Below are 25,324 nucleotides of genomic sequence, written 5' to 3'. Positions count from 1 at the left end.
ACCAACTATCTCATCTGTTTGCACGGTTTTTTTTTTTCGAATTTTGAATTCGCATTCCTATATAGAATTCAAAGAGTAGTCCTACGTCAAAACGAGCGATATCAGTGCAGTGAATAGTAGTACAGATATCTACGCACTTGCACATTTTAATAAATTTGGATCTCCCAATAGCCCATTTTTGGAAATAGTAATCCCTTTCAGGGAGGAAGAAGAGCCTTCCCAGTTCCCAGGAAATCTAATTTTTACTCTTTAACCCCATAACGCTCAAGGTAAATATTTTAATCTTCTAAAAAAACTTTATCGTTTTTCAAGTATTATTAAATCGATGTTTTTTTTTACTGAATGTTGAAAAAGCTTATTTCCAAAGCAACAAATGTGTTTCTGAACGAATAAAAAAAAAGAACTGTCAATCTTTATTTTACTAAAAAAATTTGTGCAAAACGGCGTATAGAAAAAGGAACACATTATTAATGTGTTATGTGCAACGTCCATTTGTGCTAAACAAGTGCACGAAATCGTTTCGTGGAATACCAAAACTAACTATTTATTTTACTATTCTAATAATTAAAGTAATTAAAGCAATAAATTAAATTAAGATATAATAAACCCAATTCTTCGTTTATTGATTTCTGATCATAGGGAAAAATCTTACCCATGATATTATAGGAAACTTATGCACCCTGCTATGTTTTTTCCTTGCTTCGTTCGTTCATTAGTTCATGAAGATGTGCGCCAGCTGATGACTACACTTCATGAGGTTAGCATTTGATGAATGATTCTCATATTGAAAATGCTTATGAGAAAACTAGATTCATAATTTTTTATTTCCGATGAATATTAATTTAAAGAACATTGCCTTTAGTGTTTCTAGGATATATGCACAGTGTAAGAAACAAACAAATTGATCGATTTGAAAATGGGCTCATATGCAAAAAAAATTATGCGATACAATGTTTGAAATATTTTTCAAATGTGATCGAATTTGGTCTTGGAGTACAAAAATTATGTTCAAAAATGATTTCTGTATACCTACACTGAAAAAAACCGTAAACATTTCCTGTATGACCTTGTTTCGCGTCTTGTAGCACGCCGTGAAGCCAAGTTCTTCATTCTCGTACAGTACTAACGAGAGCGAACGCTTCATTTCATTGCATTGCCATGGATTGCGTAGTTCATGTGTTAACTGAGACTGAGAGCACAGGCAATTTATCAAGCAAGGGAACTGGTCTGCTCAGTGGGATATTCTCTCGCGCATCCAATTTCTCTCTAATAAAGGTCTCTCATTCTGTAATGATGTCATGCAAAGTGTTCACAGGGGGTGTTTTTTGTTGTTGCTTCGTTCGTTTGAGAATTCACAATACAAGCCCTCCCCGTTTTAGACTTTTGTACCACTTCAGGAACCGGGAACTTGGAACCAGAATAACCGAAGTCGGTTCGTTTAGTAAGTAAGAAATAACTAATATAGCCTACAAATTGAATCAGTTTTAAGTCAAATCTAGAAGAATTTTACCCTTTTTTGCATCGTCGCTTTAAATGACGGTGTGAAATTCAATAGCAACCTATGGGACTATGAGATTTTTTATTTTATGCGTGACATTATTTGACACATACTCACACACATACACGCACAGACACATACATTGCTCAGCTTGATGAGCTGTGTTGAATGATATAGAGCACTTAGCCCTCTGGGCCAATTTTCACTAGTAAATTTTTCAAGTGATTGCATAAACTTTCTATATGAGAAAGGCAATAAGTGTACTTTTATAGAAAAGCATCGTTATCATGATCTTGTAAAAACACTAACAAATAGATATAAATTGAATGAAAGAATTAGAAATTTACATTTTTTTCACCTGAAAAATATCGATTATTATGTACCAACCCTGCACGCTATAAGAAATTGAACAAAGCTCGCTGCGAACGGAGCAAAACCGCATGTACCAGTTTTGTATCGTCATTTTAAATGACGATTTGAATGTTTTGACACTCATCGCCGTCGGATCAGGATGGAATTGCACAGTATATTTATAGACAATGAAAGCTTTAATTTGAATCGAAGTGAGTTCCGTTTAAGGAGATTTTCTGCACTATTATCGGTACTTTCAGAAGCGGAAATCGGGGGCTAGTAGTTTCAAAGTAGTTTAGTATTTTCACTAACTAACAAGATCTGCCAACTAGATGAATTTAGAAGTAAGTTTTATAAAAATGTGCACCTCGTTTCGCAATCGCTTGTGAAAAAATATTCATGAACTTGAAAATTTTCACCAATCGCACTGTGATATCGGAACCGGAAGTCCGATCTGGATCAATTTTTCTGGGACATTTTAAAGAATTTTAAGACCTTTTATTTGCTTCTTAGTTTGTGAGAATCGGTTAAGAAATTTCCGAGAAAATTGAGTGCGTATTTTTTAATAATTTTAATAGTTGTAACTCCGGAACTTGAAATCGGATCCAATTGAAATTAAAAAAAAATTGTATGAGGCCATAAGACCTTTGTATCTAAGGCAAAAATGCACCTTGGATTGAACTTACAGCAAAATCGTTTTATTCCAAACTTAATCTGTCCAGATTTTGTCACGAACAAACCTTAGCACATTTTTATTAATGTACGATATTTTCTCACGAAGGTTCACCTAGCAAAAGCGAAGAACACTTTTTCTGCTTTTTTTTCAAAATCAACTGTTTTCCTAACATACACTGAAAGACCGAAGCATTTTGGCGAAAAAATAAGTTGATTTTCTGATTTTAGTTAGTTATTTTTTGAGAGCTCGGAAAACAAAAACCGAATACAATTAGTACGCCGGACGGTGTAGCCCGGAAGATTGAAAGACACAAAAAACTTCATTTGACATATACAATTAGAGTGCAACATTCGAAACTCACGTCACTGTTACACGTAAAAACATTATCACAATCGCATCAAATGCGCACCAATTCTGAATAAATACACTTTTCACTAAGAGTTCACGGCATTTTTTATACATATCGACATAGAACTTAAAGTATGGATATATCGTAACACATGCAAAAAACATCAAAACCATTTTCAAGCAGTTTCAACAAGACTGTCCGTTTTAGCTTTTTAATGGATTGTTTTGCTTTGACACTTCTCATGAATTTTTGGCTAATAAACTGTTGTTTTCTTTGTGCTGTCCTTCAGCAATGATGGCGATAGATAAATAGAGATCAATTTTCTGGTTTTAGTCACAAAATTAGTTGTCAATGAGAATTTCGTGTTGGATTGACATTTGGTTTGTGTCCGGGATATTCGCCAACTAAACACATTCTCTAAAAATAAGAGTTTTTTCAGCAAAGTAAATTCTCAGTTTTAACTATTTTTATAGTTATTTTGGAAATTTTGTTGTTAAAATCAACTAAAAAAGTTCCGTGTAGTGAATAGAATAGTTCATAATTCACACATGGAAATGTTGCATTGTTAGGTGCTTTCCGAGAACTGATTAAAACCTAATTTCCACCGTTCAACCATTTAGTGAAATACTATTCATTCACTGCAATAAGAATTTATTTGCCTTTAACTAAACTATGCGCCGGTATCGCTTATCAATACCATCCGTCGTATTCATGATAGGTACATGTGTTTAGCGAAACAAAACAAAATACATCCTTTGTAATCACAACAGTAAATGAGAAAGTAACTATTTCTTCTTCGTTTAGTATAAAAATATGTACTAGATTTCCCTACCAAGTGATTCATCAGTCGTTTTCAACGAAAACAGTAAACGTAGAACCACCCTGATTAATCAACGAGATAATTTGGTTGTATTTGCGTTCGGCGATTTAACGAAATTCGTAACAGTCAAGTGCAAGAACAGCGTACGGAGTGCTTTGGAGCTTCAGCACACTCTCTCCACCATGTCACTAAATGCAGACAAATGTTCCCCAGCACTCTTTGATGATGCCCTCGAGCAGGTAGGATTTGGCCGGGCACAGATCGAAACGACGGCACTGTGCTGTCTGATCGTTATGGCAACCAGAGCGGAAACAATGGGCATTAGTGTTATTCTACCGGCGGCCAAGTGCGACCTCGGTCTGACAGTTGGCGATCAAGGCATCCTGAGCGGATCGACGTTTCTGGGGATCGTTGCCGCGTCGTATTTCTCCGGTTACCTGTCCGATACGGTGGGACGGAAGAAGGTCATGCAATATGCGTTGTATGCAGCCGCGGTATGTGCGGTGGCGTCCAGTTTCACCAATGATTTCGTTTCGTTGTTGGTATTGCGATTGCTGGCCGGTATCTGGTGAGAAGTGTAGTTGACAGTGAAGTGACTGGGAACTAAAGAAATCGCGTCTTTCAGCTCATCGGCTCCTTCGGCTACGATCTATGCGTATCTGGGAGAGTTATGTTTACCCTCGAAGCGAGCCCAGGTCATTGCATTCACCAGTGTTTGGGCAATGGGAACCATGATATACATTGCTCGTAGGTTTTTTTTTCAAACGAATTCATTGTATGATAAATTAAGTGTATCATTTGTAGTTGTTGGCTGGTGGGTACTTTCGTACGACTGGAGTTGGATGATCACTTCGGACTACCACTACAGACCATGGCGATTGCTGTTCATAGTGTATACCCTACCGGGATTGTTGGCAGCCTGTTTGTTCCGATTTTGCCCAGAGAGTCCGAAGTTCTACCTAGCTCAAGGAAGGATGGATCACGCGTTGGACGTTTTGGAATATTGTTACCGAAAGAATAATGGCTCGCTAGAGGGCTTTCAAATTTCCGAATTGAAGTCCGAGAAAGTGTCATCAGATCGAGAACTCGGCATTTGTAGTTCCCTGTGGCAGCAAACTGTTCCACTTTTTAAGTGGCCTTTGCTACTATACTTCACTATCTGTTGCCTTCAGCAAATCAGTTCTTTTGCTGTGTAAGTTTCGTGACTATAATGCGATTAAAAGTATTATTCATGTATTGGTTGCAGATATGGAGGATTAGGTCTATGGTATCCGGAGCTGATGAATCAGGTCACTTTTTCCGAGGCGGATCTTACCATATGTTCTGTTCTTCAAACTAGACGTATAGAAAATGTTTCCTGGGATATTTCCACCGAGGAGGAATGCACGGCACACATTAACACCGAAACGTTTATCTATATTTTAGTCATGGGAGCTTACGGGTCCTTTTGTTCGCTCGTAGTTACGCTTTTAATGCGTACGATCAACCAACGGATCATGTTGGTAGTAACGTTTTGCGTGGCAGCCACTGCCGGTATCATACTGCAGTTTGTGACGAACCGCTACCTCATTGCAGTGCTGTACTGCACCGAGGTGGTTGTCGGTGGCTTATCAATGGTGCTGGTGAACATCTCTTCGGTTTCGATCTTGCCCACCAACGTTCGAGCGATGTCCGTTTCGCTCAGCATGATGATGGCTAGATTGAGCAGTTCACCTCCAGCAGTGTTGTCGGTTTTGTGCTGGCGGAAAACTGCGAGCTGACAATGTATGCTTTTTCCGCCATTCTGATCTTCGGAGCTTCGCTGACCGTCTTTTTGCCGAGATAAATCGGCAAAATGTTGAGTTATACCAAAGGTTCTGTTCAGTATTCCACGTAAAGATTTTTACTTAACATTGAAAAATTATATAAAAAATTGTATGGAATAAATAATATCATTTCAAATATATGTTTTAATTTAGCAAACAGAATTTCGAAACATTCACTCGCGAATTCTATACGTAGTACTTTTCATCATTAGCTCGGTTGGCAACCGAACGCGGTCTTATCATCATGTATAGTTGAAAACACGATATACACGATAGGATAGACGACTGCTGGTAGTTCTCTGAGGAAATCTTTACAGGTGACAGTCGTTCCTAAAAGTTACTGGCGAAAGGAACACTGTACCGTACTGCTTCAATGTACACTTTAAAAGTAGTATTTTACTTATTAAAATAGAGCATATTCGAAACCCGATACAGAATGGTGAATCAAATTGATAACAGTGATGGGAGAGTGTTCACCATTGAAACGTTTGACAACGGCAACGGCAAAGAGTTGGAAGTGCAAAGCCATAGCTTCGATGAGGCTATCAAACTGGTCGGTGAGTTTGTTAGAAATCATTTTGTTAGAAATCAGAATTGCTCCACTAATGAGTTAAAATAACCTTTTCAGCGAATGTACCAATAGAGTCATTCGATGCCAAAGATTTAGATAGCTTTTTAAGATTTAATAAAGAAGCTACGAATATTTGATTGTCATATTTTCACGGTGTAATGTTTTGAGCTCCCCATTTGTTTCATTTTCACAAACTGTGCTTGTTTTAATCTGTAAACCATTTCACCATAGCATGCTTTGACTATCAGGTAACACATTTTGCCATTTTGCCTCTCATATATGTCGTTTTCGCTTGATGCGAAACCTAACCCAATTTCCACCCTCACTGCTGTCTGCTGATTGTTTGAAGCTAGTTTCGAACCTAGTTTTAACGTTGTTGAACTGAAAATCGAGTCAGTTTCGAACCTGGTTGTTATATCAGGTTTGTCAGTTTGTCAGGTCACAGTTTGATTTGTTTGATGAAACTACCCTAGGTCAGTTTCAGTTTTCTGAAGTGAAAACGACAATAGAAAGGTTATACAACCAATTGGAAAACCGACTATTTAAAATTAGTGTCATTTATCAGTCTGTTTAGGGACCGTTCATAACCCACGTAGACCAAACTATGGTACTTTTGGGTCGGTTGGTAATTTTGTAGATAAGAAAGAGAGAAACAGAGAGAAGTAATGATGATGTATAAAATGGATTTAACAGAGGGTTGGGGAGCGAACTAAGTTAGAGTCGGCAAAAAGATCTTATTAGTTGATAGCACGGGGAGGTTGGAGCGAAACGGTTAGTGACTTCATAAAGATCAAATTAATTCCGATGAAGATGGTGGACAGTTAGGAGATGGAGAGGATGGAGCAAATATTAGAATCGATCTGAGTTTTCTGAAGAAGACACAACAACAGATTAGACGTGTAGATTGATGTTTTTCACGTACCCATATATGAGAAGCATGTATAAGAACCATTCTGACTCGCTAACACAGCCCGAACCGGAACCTCAGGCGGTCTACCTCGGGCCCTACGCACGACAACACGCCATGCTCGATGATCTGATAACTTTCGCCACAGACTTGAGCCGAGACATAACACGACTGAAATCGCGACTCAAGTTTATCCCCTTGAACCAAGGTTTCATCGATATCCTAGGGATAATGGAATGTGTCCTTCGTCCAGTTCGCCATTGCTCCAGGAACGACGAGAGATACTGGAAAATTCCTGCCTTTTCATTGCCCGGAATGGAACAATGCGAAGGGACCCAGATCAATGATATCGAATAAGACCGTCCAGATAATGTTCTCAAGTGTTCCCGGATTTTCCCCAGAAAATATGGGGGATACTTTCCTGGCTTCATTGCCCAGAGAGCTTCTATTGAACTTAAACTGTCCGTGACAATAAGGTAATGGTCTTTGGGAAAGGTTTCGTTGATCTCAAGGGTGTACTGAATAGCAGCTAATTCTGCGATGTAAACTGAAGCCAGATTACAGAGTTTGTACGAAGCGGCGGTGTTCTGATTGAAGATGCCGATGCCTGTGGACTCGTTGATGTTTGATCCGTCAGTGTAAAACACTGTTTCACAACTTACTGCTCTAAATTTATTATGAAACGGGTCTGAGAATTGAGCTCGACAAGTCTTTCGAAGTTTTCAATCACCATCGGTTTCAAGATATCGCATCGGGTTAGCAATCGATATGAGAGATTGCAGAATCGACTTGAGGCAATACGCAAACAACGATACTGGATTCTGTCCAGCTTGATGAAATGGGTGTTCGCCGCGGATCGGAAGCAGGAGCATCCATATTCTATAACGGATAATATTGTTGTTTGGTAGAACCTGATCAGATCTCCTGGGTGGGCACCCCACCATGATCCGGTTATTGTACGAAGAAAGTTGATTCTCGGTTGGCATTTTTTGTTCCAGATATCTAATAAGACATCCCAAGGTGCCTTTGGAGTCGAGCCAGATCCCGAGATATTTAAATGTGAAGACCTGAGCTATGGTTTCACTACTTAGTTGAAGCTGTAGTTGTGCTGGTTTTTGCTTTCTTGAACATAGAGTTTGCTTTCTTGAGCTCAGTTTTCTCCGTTAGAGGACTCCATAACAAGTTAAAGAACCCATGTTGACAAGTTTTCGAGTGTATCTTGTAATGGTCCTTGGAGATCGGCAGCTATGGGTCCTATAATGGACACAACGCTGTCGTCGGCAAGTTGCCTTAGCGTGTAAGATGTGTTGATCCATCCATCGTACATCATTTACGTAAAAATTGTATAAAAGGTGGCTTAAACTTAAGCCTTGAGGAAGACCCATGTGACTGAATCGTATTGTCGACAAATCACCATGCGCGAAATACATGTGCTTGTCGGACAATAGATTATATAAAAAGTTGTTCAAACCTGGCGAAAGAACATGCTGATGGTGCTTCTCAAATTGGATATTCATGGAAATTGAAGCAAAAGCTCCCTTGACCTAATCGTTCGTTCCTTTTCCCTTGCGGAAACTAAATTATATATTTGAAAGCTCGACCCAGTTATCTAGACGAAGGAGAACCATTTCTACGAACAATTTTCGTATACAGGGAAGCATAGCATAGCATACAAATTGTAATCGGAGACTGGTTTCCCTGGTTTTTGAACGGCGATCACTCTCACTTGTCTCCAGTCGTGTGGGACAATATAACCCTCTAACTTATTGATTAAATTCAGCAACCAAACTTATTGAATGAATTCAGTAAGCGCCTTTTGGTGGTGTCAAGCTGATTATTCAGCAAGTTGAATTTGATTCTGCTTAGCCCCGGAGTTTTATTGTTACACGACAAGAGTGCAAGTGAGATCTCTACTAACACGCGGGTGATCTTCTGTTTCGGAGAAGAGTTAGGACAAACGAAATCGAACATCCAGCAGTTAGAATAATCCTCACTTTTGTTCGTTCTCGTTCTATCGGTCGATGGACAGCCTTTCTTGAAAGTTGGGTTTACGTCATAAATAAAGAAAATGAATAAAAAATAAATCACAACTTCAACCAATCTATTTTTTAACCTAGGATTTGGCGGAATGAGTTGGCAGATTTTCCTGGTGTCAGCGCTTGTTACGCTGGCCGTGCTGAACGAAACCATGGGAATTTCGATTCTGGTTCCCGCCGCTCACTGCGATTTGAATTTGTCGGCAACTGACAAGGGAATGCTAACGGGAGTGAGCTTTGCGGGTAAGTTTGTTTAGATTTTAGTTTATACGTTTGTGTGCATGTCCGGGGCTTGCCGTTGAGCGCAGTATGGAAAGCGAAAACAAGTGGATTAGTTTTTAAGGTGTTTTTCCCTTGTGGCAATAAAGTTTTCGGCTCGGTAAACATGTGCTGGAAAATAGTTTAGCTTTTCGTAAATTTACTAAAATTTACAATTTTCAATTTCAAGAAAAATCAGCTGAAGAGTTATGAAAATTGTTTCACTGGATTCAAAATTACTGCTCGGAAAATGACTTTTTCAATCGAATCAAGAGCAAAACTAAGCGGGGTAAGCGGTTAGAAAGAATCCATAAAATTGTCCCATTGTAAACTTGATCCTAAAATTTTATAGTTGCTTCCGAGTTTATCTTCATTAAGATCAGCGATAGATAAGATTTTTGCCTTGGCCGTAGTGCAGCACTGCTGGTCGTATGCAGTTTTTTTTTTCCATATAAGTTCCTCTATCATAAGAGGTATTCAAACCTATTTTACACGACATTGACTTTCACTGTTTGTATCGTGTATTATATCTGCTGCAATGCAACCTTGTTCTCCGTACACACTGACTAACTTCAAGCCAAGCTCAGCTTAGTGTGGACTTACGAGCTGGAGAAAACAACTAAACTTTTTTTCTGGTCGTGTGATACTGACTCGCGGTCGATTGCTTGCAGGAATCATCCTGACGTCTCATCTGTGGGGTTATCTAGCGGATACCAAAGGACGCAAAAATGTGATTATTCTTTCACTGGCACTCACCTTCGTGTGCTCACTGATGTCGAGCATGGCGCGGGATTTTGTCACCATCGCGATTCTCCGGCTGCTCGTCGGAATGTGGTAAGTTGAATCGATGGCGTGTAGGAGAAGGGATAGCTCCTGCATCCCGGAAACATTTAAGGCCCCCACTCACATTCAGTTTTCCGACAATCTGAGTCGAAACGGACTTTTACCTAAATAAATAATAAGAAATTCATTACAATTTCTAACTGGATCCCGATTGAGTGCAATAACCGACTGTGACTAGAAATCTGTTCTGGTACTTGAATCGGAATCCGTCTAGAAATCACAATGAACTTCGACTCAAATTTCGGACGTTTCGCAAAACTGAACATGAATGGAGACGTTTAATAACTTTCGTTAGCCTGAAGCTTTCTAGTCAAAGCAATTCAATGGCTGTCCTCGTTTCTATTTGCTAGCATTTCGGCTCCGTCGGCTACCATCTACGCATATCTGGGCGAGTTTACGAATACTGAGAAGCGAACCATGATAATATCTTTTGCCAGTGTCGCAGTCGGGCTGTCATCCATTTTCACCGGAAGTAAGTCGATCTAGTAACCATAGGCTGTGAACCATTTCGCGGTTAATTTTAACTTGTGGTTGAAATCTGACACTCGAGTGGTTATTTTGATGTTGTCAAAAATAACCCTGCTCGAAAGCATGGTTATTTTTGACAGATCGATGGTTATTTTCCGACACTGGAAAAAATCTTGCAAAGAAAATTGTAATATTAATTCTTTAGTCAAAATTATTTCCAATGCAAAATAAACCCAAATAACTTTCCATCCGTCAAACTTTGAAATGGGCCGCAGTTTCAGTTGAATTTAACTACTCGACACAAAATAACCACTAAAGTGTCAGATTTTAACCAAAAGTTAAAAATAACCGCGAAATGGTTCACAGCCATAGTAACATATCGGACTCAGGTTTGCGTGCAAGTTGCTTAAGGCGATTGTGCAGAATGTGCTAACTGATGGAAGTGCTGCTAGTAATATTTTTCCGAGCTGAAAAGTTTCCCTTAATTTATTTTTTAATTGTGATCATTTTTTTCATATTCCGCACAGCACTCGGTTGGTTGGTTTTGTCGTTCGACTGGCGCGTAGATATTTGGAGTTTGGTCACCTTCCGACCGTGGCGTTTACTGATCATCTTATACTCTCTGCCCGGTGCGATTGCAGCAGTTTGGATGGTTTTCCTGCCGGAAAGCCCCAAGTTCTATCTTTCCCAAGGAAGAGATGATTTGGCACTGAAGGTGTTGCAGAAAATGTTTCTGGGTAACAAAGCAGGAGCATCGCTTGATGAGTTCCCCGTACAACGGATAGTTCCTGAAGTGTGTGGAGACGAAGTGGGTTCACAGAGAAAAGGATTCTCGGCGATTCTATGTAGCATGTGGAATCAGACGGCTCCCCTGTTCCGCAGCCCAAATGTGCTCTACTTTTCCGTATGCTGTGCGCTACAGTTTGGAATGTTTTTTGTGTAAGTACTTATCGGTAGACTATGGAAGCTCATTTTCTTATGAATATTCTTTTTTAGGTCTGCTGGAATGGGTTTATGGTATCCAGAGATAATTAACCGATTAACATCTACTATCCCAGAAGATTCGGAAGCTATCTGCGACATCCTGCAAGGAAAGAATGGCACCGTTGAAGATCTTACTCCGTTTTTTGCGGATGAAGAATGCGATGATCATATGACGCAAGATGTGTTTGTCTATGTCGTAGTTTTGGGACCCATCTACACCTTCCTCTACCTAATTATATCTGCCATTCTGCACAAAATCAATCGAGGTTATATCCTGTTCTTCAATCTGTTCATATCCGGAACGTCCGGAATGCTGCTGTTATTCATCGATGACATGTACCTCGTACTGATGCTGTTTTGCACGTTTATGGTCTTCGCTGGAATCTCAATATCGTTGGTAAACGGGGCAGCGGTCTCCATATTTCCTACCAACGTTCGAGCGATGGCCGTCTGCTTGAGTCTTATGATGGGCCGACTGGGCAGTGTTGCCGGTACCAACCTAATCGGTCTAATCATGGAGCAAAACTGCACGGTGACATTTGCCCTTTTCGCCGCTTGCTCCCTGGTGGGAGCAATGTTGACACTGATACTTCCACGACGGTAAATTTTGCTTCCATCAAAATAGAAAATTAAACGGATCGGGTTATACCGAAATAAAATAAAAAGAATCGAGAATGCTCGTCGACCGTTGATGTAAGGCAAGTGTCCGTTTTCTTCAGTATCACTTTCTTTGTCCACTCATAGAAATCGGAGTCTGCTGATTTATTTATCTGTCTATCTCATTGCCACCTTAAAAAAAAATACTGAAGCTCAGCAATTGGAGATTGACAACGAGATTCACACCATCGGAAACGGGAGTACGTGACGAGTTGTGCCAGTTGCTTTCTGCATTACACCATCATTCATTCCGGAACCCGACTGGCTCCCATCGAACAAAAGACAGAAGGGTGCCTCCACCTGCAGTAACTGCAGTCTTTGATGTTGGGCGTGTGGTTCTGATATGATGCTTTCGGTGTATTGCTTTTATATTGCATAACTTTGTGAATTGTTTTGTCACACACTACTAGTTGGAACACGTAGTGTACCGTTGATTCTTTTCGGTGATTCGTATTGTAATCCCACCGGTTTAAACTTGCTGAAACAACCGGAAACTGTTCAACGTGATGGGAAGGACAAATTATTTTTCTGGACAGACATGCGAGTGGTACTTTTATCGTTCAGGATGAAGAGACAAATTGACAATACTTTAGAAACTTTGTGGTATCGTACTGGTGATCTGAATGTTTTTTAAATTTGCAGGTGTTCGCAAAATGGAAAAATTCATCTGTCAAAAATCATGTTTTTACCAAATATATTATATATCAAAATGGATCACTTTAACGAATCCAATACAAATCTAAAAAGACATCACAGTAAAACCATCTCGTGACGGAAAAGGCTATTAGTTCAGTAATGTTTAACAGTTTGCGTTTAGGGTGTACACAGAGGTGAAATGTCAAAAAGAATTGAGCATGATGCCCACATCGAGGTGTGAACATTCTCATACTTAAATGTGTTTTTTTTTCTAGAACAAAATTAAAAGGAAATGAACGGTGTATTACAAGTTACTTTGATTGCGATTTTATTTTCATTGCGTTCATGATATTGAATTTAAATTAGCTGTACATTTTCTTTCCTCTTAGGGAAAGTTAGAATGTAAAACAAAATGATCATTTTTATAAATTGTCTATGAATTAAAAGTGCATATACTAAGCGATCTACCCCTTGCTGTGAACTGTTTTGCGAATAGTTTAAACTTTGAGTCAAAATAGTAAAAAGTAATTGAATTTATTCAACAGACAAACCATTCCAAAATTCGACCAATAGAAAGTTTGTTCAGCACTGAAAAAATGTTAATAAATAGTATGATAAGTGCAATACAGTAAGCAAAGGAACAAATTATACTTTTTACTTTTATTTCAATTGATAGCTCACGTTGAGGCGAATTACGGTTTATTCATTTACTAAATTGTTTTGTTTTGAAGCATTTATTTGTTTATTAAACAACCTGATATTGTATATTTCTATCACCGTAACTGTAATTTTTCAAATCAAGAAATTGTAGTACATAATTCGGAAATGTTGGTAAAATTCTGGGTCTAACATTAATATTAATTTGTTTAGTTCTGCAGGCACATTTCACACATATTTATATAAATAAGGATTTTTAAAAAAAAACAAAATAATCTCATCCGAGTTAGTATCAGATTGCGATTCTAAATCGTATTTAATGCTTCATTTTTCGTGCAGTGTATATCGAGAAATGTTCCATATATTTGGAGTTGTTTGGTTCAGTGTGCTGATTGGGAAAACTGTCATATGTGCATTAAAAAATTTGTAGTGTATTAGTAACCATTTTTGCCACTGCACTTTACTGTGAAACAAGCCTCTAGGACAATCTATCCACTTGTGTTTGAATAACAGCTGATCGTGTTAGACGAGCTCTGGTTTCCATCAAGCTATGAAAAAATACGCAATCATGCATAAAAGGAGCGGTGAAATTGAATGATTTGCGGTACGGACTGGTCCACCATCTCTCGTATTCTCCAGATCTGATTCCCAGCGACTATTATCTATTTCCAAACCTGAAAAGGTTTCTCCAGGAAAAGAAATTTTCATTACAGAAACTGGAGCTTATTTTGATGGACTTGATAATTCTTTTTTTTTTCAAAAAGATTTCCATTACCATGTTGGAGGACCGGTGGGTCAGATGTATCTCTCTAGATGGGAATTATACTAAAGAATAAAAAAGTTTTCACGGTAAAAAATCGACATATAGTACTTACTGGATTTTGAATCACTCAATTTTGTCAGTATTCTTTGCTCAAGTGATATACTTCGCCTTCGACTGATCCGTGAACCAGCAGCATCGAACTGCTAGTACAATCTAGTAGTTCAGTAAAGCTTGCTAAGAAGAAGTAAAACTTTATACTTTATTTCAGTGTCAAAATTTTGTCATTTACACTGAAAACTGCGCGTTTTTCTTCTGATGCCCGTAGTTTATATTGAACTGCTCAGTTGTATATAAATAGCTTCCCGAATAAAAAATATTGTAGAAAAACAATATGATTTGAATTGTTACAAAATTTGTTACAAAACCTTCCACAATTTTGCTTTGATCATTGAAAAATATTTTATTGTATTGTTATACACTATTTCATTAATTGTGAATATGCTTTTTACAATAGAATGTATAGGTTGTTAAGTATCGTAACAATTCAAATCATAAAATTTTCTCATACATGTTTTCTTCGAAAACAATCAAATGTACAGTTTGCATATTGTTTGAAACTCCACGTGTACAATAAATTCACTTGTGAGTCGTAGAAACAATATATTGAATCATTGGAAATGAAAAAAAATTGTCAAGATACAATAAAATGTATTGTAACCCATAGATCTAATTGTGAATCAACTGTTTATGCTGTAAAATCAATGATTTATTTTTTTACGTGCTGCGCTCAATGTACCGACGTGTGATAAACAACCAATAAATTTTCCCTTAGATTTCACTCTTACATCTTCCAGAAAAAAAATTTAATTTTGCACTCTTTTTTCGAAGTTTTAATCATATTTTCCGGCTCGGTATTTACTGTAGAATGGCTTGAATACCGCTTAAGAACTTTCCCTATTCGACTGTTTCTGCTCGGATTCCGAACTATTATTCAAAACCTTAGCTCTAACAATAATGTAGCAGCAAATATTCAAAGAAATTATGTCAACTAGCCTGGTTATGTGCCCTGCAGTGACGTTCACAATGTACCAATTTTAAGTAGACTGTCATGCAATATATCAATATCTCTTAATTATATGCAATTCCACCATATAACATTCAGTTTCAAACTTATTGATTTCTAAACATATATTAGTAACCTAAAACTTACACAGAAAAAGATATTCGTTCGTTATGAGCTACGATAGTGGAAGCAAGAAAATTGATTCCATTCTATAAAAGCACGTGGTTCATAATCAAGACAATAAAATATGTAGGATGTAACATGGTTCTATCAATTGATGAACTGACGTCGCTCGGAATCTTTGCTGCGCTTCAGCGGTCCAGCGAATTGCAGGTTGGTGCTGCAGCGACAATAAACAATGGAGTGCAGGACATGGTGAATGTTTGCAGTCCGTCTGAGGAGGAAAGCTTTTAGTAAACAAATACAAAACATGTTTATTCATGTCATATATTATCGTCAGAGATTCTTTATCTTTGGACATCTATCATTTCTTTCACATATATGTCAAGTACTCTCTTTGGGAAAGCTACACCGAGTGAAAAGTTTAACAAAATAAAGTATGATTGCTTGTTTGTTTTTAATATTTATTCGAAAGTTTTTCTAATTTTGAATGCGTTTTTTAATCATCATTAATCAGAGATTGATATTAGTAGATTTATTCTGCTTGTTCAGGCATAAAGTTGGTTCGAGTCCTGTAACTACGGTAATTTATTCACGGATTTTTCATTTTTGCTACTCGTTTCGTCAGTTCGTTTTCTATTTCAAACTATTTTCCTATTGTTTACTGCAAAACGTTCTTCTTACTGAAGAGGAGTAATTTTTGCAAAATTTTTAGCATTCGAGAAGCGAAAAATCTACTTGAAGCAATTCAAAGGGATCATGTCAGAGAAGGAACGATAAATTTGATTGGCTCGGTACCTTTGATGTGCTGTAAGTATATTTCTCACTTTTCACTTTTCACCAACATATTGCTCCATTCTCGGTTCAACTTTTTGCACTTATTGTGACAGCAGCCTAAGGCTGAAAGACGCTCAAAAAATGTCATGAATACGATGACAAAATGATAGATTGAACAAAGTGATTGATTTCGAAAATTATTTTCAACAGTGTAAAAAAAGTAGAAGATATTTAGTTCATTTGGAGAAGTCTAAGTAAATGAAGTGTCACTCATTACAGATTTGTAACGGGTTAATCATGTCAACAAGTGAAGTCGATCTTATCAGTTTGCTTTGTAGTCGAAAAACATTAGGAGCTACAAAGATTGGTAGTTCAAGGAACAAATTTTCACATGAGCCAGTTGTTCTGAAAATGTACCAACGAGTAGAGCTGCTGATTCTTGCATCAATGCATTTGTGAAAAAGTGTTTTCAAAATTTTAATAGAGGAAATCTGATTGATTTAAACCATTTTTTGTTGAAATAAAATTCTCTTTCAATTAACAAAATGACCAAACAAGATGAGAAGAGTATTGGAAAAATTTTCACCATTGAAGCTTTGGGTAACGACAATAAAAAAGTGTTGGAAGTTAAAAGCCATAGTTTTGATGAAGCCATCAAACTAGTCGGTGAGTACATTTGTTTTTTTTTTTTCGATTGCCGCTTCATTCAACGAGAAAATTATTTTGTTAATTTGAGATTTGGCGTGCACTAGCTGTTCAAAATGATTTACAGTGCAGAATCGATTACCGATTACCCTTACAGTATTACCCTAACTCATCGACTAAAACATGAACGTTCTCAATTCAATCAGGATTTGGCCGAATCAGTCAGCATATTTTTTGATGTCCGCGCTTGTCATCCAGGCCGTTTCCAACGAGACCATGGGAATTTCTATTCTGGTACCCGCGGCACACTGCGATTTGAATTTGTCGGCAACTGACAAGGGAATCCCAGTGCGAAATCGGTAATATCTTGTTGTACGTTTGACGTCTGTTGAGCTAAAGCTGTGTGAACTGCAAACGGTTGAAACGGTAGTGAAAATGAATCGAGCTCAAAACTCAGATTCGTACCAGCGATGTCAGATCTACGGAAATCTTCGTAAATCTACGGATTGAAAAAAAATCAACGGAAATCTCCATTTTCCTCTGGAAATGTACGGGACAATTTCAATGGAATTTCGCATTTCCTACGGAAAATATGTCTGCTGAGCAAATTGCCTATTGTACGTTTCGTGCTTTACCCCGGTTAGGTTTCCGGAAAAAATGTCCTTCTACGGAAATGGCATTTCAACAATCTGGCATCGCTGATTCGTGCATTTTTTTTTGTTGCGTCAGCTTGTGTTGATATTATACAAATATAATTATTATAATTATTGTTCTGCTAAAACGAGAATCGTAAATGTTAAAAATAGTATATCATTTGTACAGGTATGTATTTTATTTACATAAACAGTTGAGAAACTCGCGAATACTCACACGAATGGGTAGTAATTCTTGAGAAATTAATATTTCTATTTTATTTTTCGTCAAGCAAATGCAAAACAAATAATTCTCAATGTTTACATACGCTACGTATTAATGTCGTTAATGGAATATAGCATTGCAAGATTACGATGTTCTTTAAGTGTTTAAACATTGATGAGCCAGCATGTAGAGAAAATGCTGTCCAGGTAATTAACGAAGTGTATATAAAAGAAATTGTTTCTGGAACAACCTTGCATTGAACCGTCAACCTGGGACATCATTTAAATCAAATTTTTATAAAATTACGTCCTAGGAATTGAAAAAAATCACTCTGCTATTCTAGAACCAGAAACCGAAAGCAGACGATGAGATCATCAATCCTTTCGTTTGTGAAAATCGGTTCAGCTCTTTCTACCTCTAATTTAAAGATGTGCTAACCAAACAATCACTGAAAAACACATGCATACATACTAACAGATCTGAATGGTCATTCCTCTATCAAATTTCTTGCTGATGTGTTTTAATCCTAATATAAAGTTTGGTATCCAAATCGTTTGATTTCTCGTTATATCTTTCTTAGATTGACCCGAAATTCTCCACCATAAAAAATGATCAGAAATTATGATCGCAATACATAGTCTATAAAATACCATTCTAACAGATCTTATACATTTTCAGATTTATCATCCAGTACTATTGAGCGCCTCATCAAGATAGGTGAGTTTGGAAGGCATTTATTCGAATCAATATTTGAACAAAAATTGTTACAGAAAAAATGCTAACATACATGCGTCGAATTTATACCATGCAACAAACAAGCGATGCCTGTATACACTCATGAGAGATATGAAAAGTGTGATAACCCACCTCGGCAATGTTTCAATTTCAACTGCGGGTATCAAGATGCCAGTTCTCAATGATGAAGAGTTGGCGAATTTGGAAAATTACTCGGAAACAGCTGAAGGAAAGGCGGTTTTGCGTCAACGATTTGAAGGAGAACTCCGAAACTCTATACAATTATTGCAGACATTTCTCGGAGCAACTATTTGATTTCGTAGTTTGATACAACCGAAGCGACCATCGGAGATGAATCTTGTTCAAATATTACTTGGTACTAAAAAAATACTAGGAGACCCATATCAAACTCCAAGTCGGCGAATCCAAAGTTCATTTTTATTGTCTGGAATCATAGTATCCTCATATAAAAATAGAAATACTTGTGATTGAATTAAATGTATTTTCTATCTGTTTCTAGATGTGGCTCAGAATAAATTCTCCATAGAAAGAAAAGAAGTGAAAGTTCATCAGAGCTCTAAAAAATTTGAACGAAACGCAAAAGGCACGTAAGCGACCACGTTATGCGAAGGATATTACATCAAACTCGGAACCAGTGCACTAACCTGATTAACAAATGTTCTAATCCCCAAAACTCGTTTAATATAAGAGAAATACAAATATTTACAATTTTAATACCGGGGCGATAGATCCCCTACACAATTATAACAATAATACAAAAATTTCAATCAAATTTTTTAGTTTTGTACCAGCTATTCGAAATTCTCCCTCAAACGCCGGTCCAATGCTTCGAAGAAAAAATTGTTCAACAATGGACCTCTGTTTGCCGGGTTTATTGAACGAATCGAGCAGCTATCGGTTCAACGGTCTGTTTCAAAATCGTCAAACGAAGGTCCCGTGTTGACCTCCCGTTGAACGATTGATTGGACTTTCATTGGACCAATGATCCAATGTATTGGACCAATGAAGGACCACCGTTGAACGTTTTTTTTCTAAGAGGGATGCTAACAGGAGTGAGCTTTGCCGGTAAGTAGGGTAACCGTACCATTAGGTGTTTCGGCAACAAAATTCATCTGATTTATTAAAATCATTGGTTATTTAGTTCAAATTTTCGCGTCGCAATAGCAAATGTATTGAATATTTTTTACTTTAATTCAGCTATGGTATAGCTGCCTAAGTCCGAAATAATGATATTGACATCGAAATTCGTTGATTGTAGACCAAGTAATCAGCAGAATAATGTTGACTATTGATACATTTACCTTAGCTTAAGTCGGTACTTTGTTGTGCTCGTATATCAACCAGAAGCGTGTTTGTTTGAGCTTGTCAACGTAGCTCTAGTAAGCGTCTACGACCATATCTGGAGTGAATTTGTTATAACGTGTAAGTAATCATGAGAGTATTCTTTTAGTTTACTTTTTTTCTAAGCCATTGAAGCGATAAGTTCGCAAATACGAAAGCAACCGTGACATTAGCGGCCCTTACAACAATATTATTGTTAATATTCAGCTATTGTCTAACTCTCATCCGTAAGCTACCTAAGTCTGGATGCACATGGACGTCTTTGTAGAAAATCATCTTCTGGCCAGAGTTGCAATGTTCCAGATTTATCTGGCATTTGTCAGATTTTTTTATTTCGACAGACACTCTAACAAACCAGATCTTTTTAATGATTTTGTAGAGTTCACCCGACTATCCAATTTTCTGCATATGAAATGCCAGATTTCTCACTTTTTTTCAATCAACTCGGAACAAATGGTTCAAAATCGTCAAATAAGTAGGGGGAGTGTTCGGTTACCGGCACTCTTTTTATTTTAAGCTTATAACTTCTGACTAAGTGCACATTATGCAAACATATATGCATCAATGGAAAGCTACAGTCTTTAACTAACAACTGATTAAGTTGATTTATTTGATTGGAAAAATTGTATTATCAATTTAGTAAAGTGTTAAATTTTGGCCATTTCAAGAAAGGTGTTCGGTTACCAGCACCGCAAGAAATTTTGCTAAAAATGGAACATTATAAGTAAAGACTGCAATTATTAAAAAAAAAGCGGAATTTATTCTTTTCGGAGGCAAAAGTCTTCATTGTCTGATGGTGACTTCGTCTTGACTCTCTCGGCCAATGATTTGGATGGTGGCGCCTTTGGTGTTGATGGAGAAGAAATATAGCAATCTCTCTCTCCAGCAGATATAAACCACCTCCTCTTTTGTATCAACAGAAAACAATGATCCAACAGATAAATTTACGTTTAAAACTAACAATTAATTGAAATTAACTAACAAATAATTGAAATTAAATACGTTACTGCAGTCGAATTTATTGGCTGCTTATCCACTAAGCAACGTTTAATGGCATTAATCAGTGCATTAAAATTCATTTTTCTCGACTTTGTCGATTTGTTTGGAGTCGCCATTGCGAACAGAAACAGAGAATCAAAGTTTTTACTCATATGACGGATGTATTGAAGCTGTCAATTTGTCCACGTGTTGCATATCATCAGAGAATTGATCATTTATTGTACGAGGTTAAACTGGAGCATAATAAAAACCGGATGAAATTTAAGTAATTCTTTCACGAAACTTTTGATCAAACGCTCTTCATCAATTTTTTTTGAACTCCTGCATGTTCCCAGCTGCCTTAGCAGACTTCTTGAAAACCCTCTTCAGATTGTCCAGTAACGTTCGGTGGGTCGAAGCTGAGGGTAATTTGGTGGATTGATATTTTTCTCAACGAAATTTGTACCCTTTTCAGCAAACCAATTGAGAGCGGTTTTGGCATAGTGAGCCGACGCTAAATCCAGCCAAAACAGTGGAGGCGTACTATGCTTCTTATATAAAGGCAGCAATCTCTTCTGGAGCCACTCAGATCGATAGATTCCTGCATTTATAGTTCCGGTAGTGTAAGAAATAGTTTACTTCAAACTACAGGAACAAATTGCTTGCCATACCAGTACCTTTCGACCGAATTTCTCCTCTTGAATGGACCTGTCCGCATCGCTCAGATCCTCCCCAACGATGATTGTAAAGTATTGTGGACCTGGAAGGGTTTTTGAGTCCTCAAAACGCATGCATCCGGACATTGCAAAAGACGCGAATATAATTTCCGGGCCCTTGTTGCTGCTCGCTTCTTCTGTTCTACGCTTTGTTTCGAGATTTTCTGCTTCTTGTCTTAATCTTCAGGTGATTTCGCCTCTTGAAACGCTGGATCATTCCAACACTCGTTCCTGATTTTTTGGCCAAATTACGATTGACATTGATTTGTTCTTCATAATTAGAGATACCACTTTCTGGTCCAGTTTTGGGATGGAATAACCGGGTTTTCTACTTATTCCTGGTAGCTCATCCAAATAATAGTGTTCCCCAAACTTATTAATGATGGTTTTAACACTGGCATGATGAATTCCAAACCGCTTCACCAATTTTCGCATAGTAATACCCTTCTCAGTTAGCCATGTGTCCAGAACCTTAATTTTCACTTCCTTTTCAATACGCGACATTTTGAAAATGCAGAATTTCAACCGCACAAACAAGTAAACAAACGAAAGCTGACAGCCAAACGCACAGCATTCTGTGATCTGAGCATAAAAAACCATCACAAATACATGCGTACAACACAAAAGTATGTGGATAGCTTATTATCGATAAACTTCTTACGCGCTATTGTAAGTTCACTTCAATAATGTACAAAATATAACGGTAGCGAACTTTGCATACACAATTATTGAATTTGACGTATTTATTTTTGTTTGTATAGGAATCATCCTGACGTTGCATCTATGGGGATATCTGGCAGATACCAAAGTGCGCAAAAATGTGATCATTATTTCACTGATACTCAACTTTCTATGTTCGCTGCTGTCGAGTATGGCGGGTGATTTCGTCACCATGGTGATTCTTCGGTTACTTGTCGGAATGTGGTAAGAACTGTCAAAAGACGCTTGAAGTTCTCCGAAAAATTTAAGTTCCGTTTTTATTATTATTTTTTTTAGCATTTCAGCACCGTCGGCCACCATCTACGCATATTTGGGCGAATTTACGAATACTGAGAAGCGAACCATGATAATATCTTTTGCCAGTGTTGCTGTCGGATTATCGTCTATCTTTACCGGAGGTAATTCAATGCTACCGTAAAGAATTGATTTGCGGGATTGAAGGCGATTTTTTTCTTAGCTGATTGTCATCTAGCCGATTGCAGCGCAGCAGTGGATAATTTACAAATTATTTTATCATCTGTCATGTATTTTTGTCACTTCTTTCGCAGCTCTCGGTTGGCTAGTTTTGTCGTTCGACTGGCGCGTCGATCTTTGGGGTTTGGTGGAATTTCGGCCGTGGCGTTTGCTGTTGATCCTGTACTCTTTGCCCGGTGCGATTGCTGGTGTTTGGATGATCTTCCTGCCCGAAAGTCCCAAGTTCTATCTTTCCCAAGGAAGGGATGATTTGGCACTAAAGGTGTTGCAGAAAATGTTCCTGGGTAACAATGCAAGTGCTACGCTAGATGAGTTCTCCGTTCGACGGATAACTCCGGAAGTGTGCGAAGATGATGTAGGAAAACAGAGGAAAGGATTTTTAGCAGTTCTATGTGGCATGTGGAATCAAACGGCTCCGCTGTTCCGAAGACCAAATCTGCTATATTTTATCGTCTGCTGTGCGCTACAGTTTGGAATGTATTTTGTGTAAGTACTTATCGGTAGACTGTGGAAGCTCATTCTCTTATGAATAATTTTTTGTAGGTCTGCTGGAATGGGTTTATGGTATCCAGAGATTATCAACCAATTAACATCGGTTGTCCGGAACAATTCGGAAGGTATCTGCGATATCATAGAAGATCAGTACGACTCCGATAAAGAATTTGCTCCGAACGAAGTTACAAAATGCGATGATCATATGACGCAAGATGTTTTTATCTACGTCATCGTTTTGGGATCAATCTACGCCGTTTCTTACCTCGCTGTATCCGCAGTTCTGCGTAAAGTCAAACGTAGTTACATTCTGTTCTTCAATCTGTTCATCTCCGGAACGTTCGGAATGCTGTTGTTATTCATCGATAACATGTATCTCGTGCTAATGCTGTTTTGTTCGTTTATGGTCTTCGCCGGAGTCTCAATATCACTGGTAAACGGAGCAGCTGTGTCCATATTTCCTACCAACGTTCGAGCGATGGCAGTCGGGTTGAGTCTTATGATGGGCCGATTGGGCAGTGTTGCCGGTACCAATCTAATCGGACTAATAATGGAGAGAAACTGCACGATGACGTTTGTTCTTTTCGCTGCAAGCTCCCTAGTGGGAGCCGTTTTGACACTCATACTTCCCCGGCGGTAGCTGAATCCTGTCTTGAATTTCAAGAAGTGTGAGCGCGAATTACGGAGAAAATTTTTTTCTTTCAAAGAGATGGTGGAAAATTCAACAGATTCGAGTTCAAACCGAAAAAAATAAAGTCTCAAGAATGCCTGTACGGCGCTAAGATAAGAAGACAAGTATCGTTTTACTTTATGTTGTGTTTCTACCCCACGCTCCATTTATAGGAACCCTCACAGGTGGAGTTTATTTATTTATCTATGGCCGTACTCCCATCACCGTTTAAACTTTCTTTTGAACTGAGTAATTCAAGATTACTGGTGACGAAATGTACATGACGCTTTGTTGATATCTCCCAAACGCGGCAGGTATCATCAAACAAAATAGACGAGGGGTTCTATCATTTGATGATGCAGTGTCTTTGATGCTGACCGCTCGGAGTTCTGAGGATGCCCTTGGTATATTGCTTTTATATTGCATAACTTTGAGAATTGTTGTGTCGCACTACATGTAGTGCCTCGGTATTGCTTTTGTTTTCGGAGAACCAAAGCAACTGGAAGTGATGGAGGGGAACTACAGTTGCTTTTAGCTAACACTGAATGTAGCCGGTGTTGTTCTGATTGGAGTGAAAAATGATTATTTAAGTTAATTTCATTGAAGCACGAATTTCACTATTATTTTGTTTAGCAACTTGTATATTTTTAAGAATTGTAAAATCCACATGATGCTTTAGCGTTCGTGTTGACAATCGACACACTTAGAAAATTTCGCTGAATTCGGTAATTTTTTACCGAATTTTCAACAGATGAACGTTCGGTAATTAAATTGATTACCGATCGTTCGGTAATTGCTGAACTGTCAAACAACTACCGTAAACTGTAAACCAAATGGATCAAACTGATTGTTCGGTAATTTTTTGTTTTCCTTTGGCTGAAATTCCGGATTTTCGGATTTCAAAAAGCAACAAAAATGCACAAAAACGAATGAAGAAAATTCCAACCTGTTGTGGCTATGGTTTTATTCCACGAAAAAAAGGACCAAATGTCACAATCCGTCGAGTCCACCAGAAATTATCCTCGAACGATTTGTGTAGGCAGCAAGTGTACAAATGATACAAAATTATTTTCTGTCTAAAAGTAAACAAAAAGCTTCTAGTGGTTCTAATGTTTTAAAAGCTTTAGCACCTGTATCTCAATCCATTCGATGAACTCGTCAAAGTTTTTTTTCGTTTGGTTAATAAAAAGACACTAACTGAAAATTTTAATAACTGTTTGACAGTTGGTTTCAGGACAATCAGTTTTCACAGAAGCTCGGTAATTGGAAGATAATTTTACCATACGGACAGTATGGTAAAATTATCTTCCATCTTTTTTATCAGTATATAAAGACTGTCCCAGAAAGTATGGACGCAACCAACAACCGCTGCCATTTCGCAATGGTTCAGAATCTGTAAATTTTTATGGCTGCGTCCTGTTGTTTACACTCTTCT

The 25,324-nt window shown here is 37.9% G+C and overlaps 2 protein-coding genes across 5 annotated transcripts in view; one reads left to right on the top strand and one right to left on the bottom strand.

The window, feature by feature from the left end:
- The window catches only part of LOC131434616 (neuropeptide F-like), a 66,903-nt gene that overhangs the window by 7,122 nt on the left and 34,457 nt on the right, over positions 1-25,324 (bottom strand). The gene's annotated exons all lie outside the window — the stretch shown is intronic.
- On the top strand, positions 5,846-12,248 carry LOC131434606 (synaptic vesicle glycoprotein 2B-like). Of its 2 annotated transcripts, XM_058601489.1 has the most exons (6): positions 5,846-6,056; positions 9,095-9,256; positions 9,943-10,105; positions 10,465-10,586; positions 11,110-11,521; positions 11,579-12,248. In XM_058601489.1, the coding sequence occupies exons 1-6, from the start codon at positions 5,936-5,938 to the stop codon at positions 12,168-12,170; spliced, it is 1,572 nt and encodes a 523-aa protein (XP_058457472.1). In that variant the 5' UTR covers positions 5,846-5,935; the 3' UTR covers positions 12,171-12,248. The 2 variants fall into 2 exon arrangements, with proteins under 2 accessions (XP_058457472.1, XP_058457481.1); XM_058601498.1 differs by lacking the exon at positions 9,095-9,256.

The sequence above is a fragment of the Malaya genurostris genome, chromosome 1, assembly GCF_030247185.1.
Source record: "Malaya genurostris strain Urasoe2022 chromosome 1, Malgen_1.1, whole genome shotgun sequence".
Taxonomy (NCBI): Eukaryota; Metazoa; Arthropoda; class Insecta; order Diptera; family Culicidae; genus Malaya; species Malaya genurostris.
This window is presented reverse-complemented; position numbering and strand designations above follow the sequence as displayed.

Excerpts from the sequence above, each read along its gene's own strand:
- LOC131434606 (XM_058601489.1), top strand. The coding sequence starts at position 5,936 with ATGGTGAATCAAATTGATAACAGTGATGGGAGAGTGTTCACCATTGAA. Across the intron at positions 6,057-9,094 it reads TGAGGCTATCAAACTGGTCG|GATTTGGCGGAATGAGTTGG; the intron begins GTGAGTTTGTTA and ends TTTTTAACCTAG. Across the intron at positions 9,257-9,942 it reads AACGGGAGTGAGCTTTGCGG|GAATCATCCTGACGTCTCAT; the intron begins GTAAGTTTGTTT and ends GATTGCTTGCAG.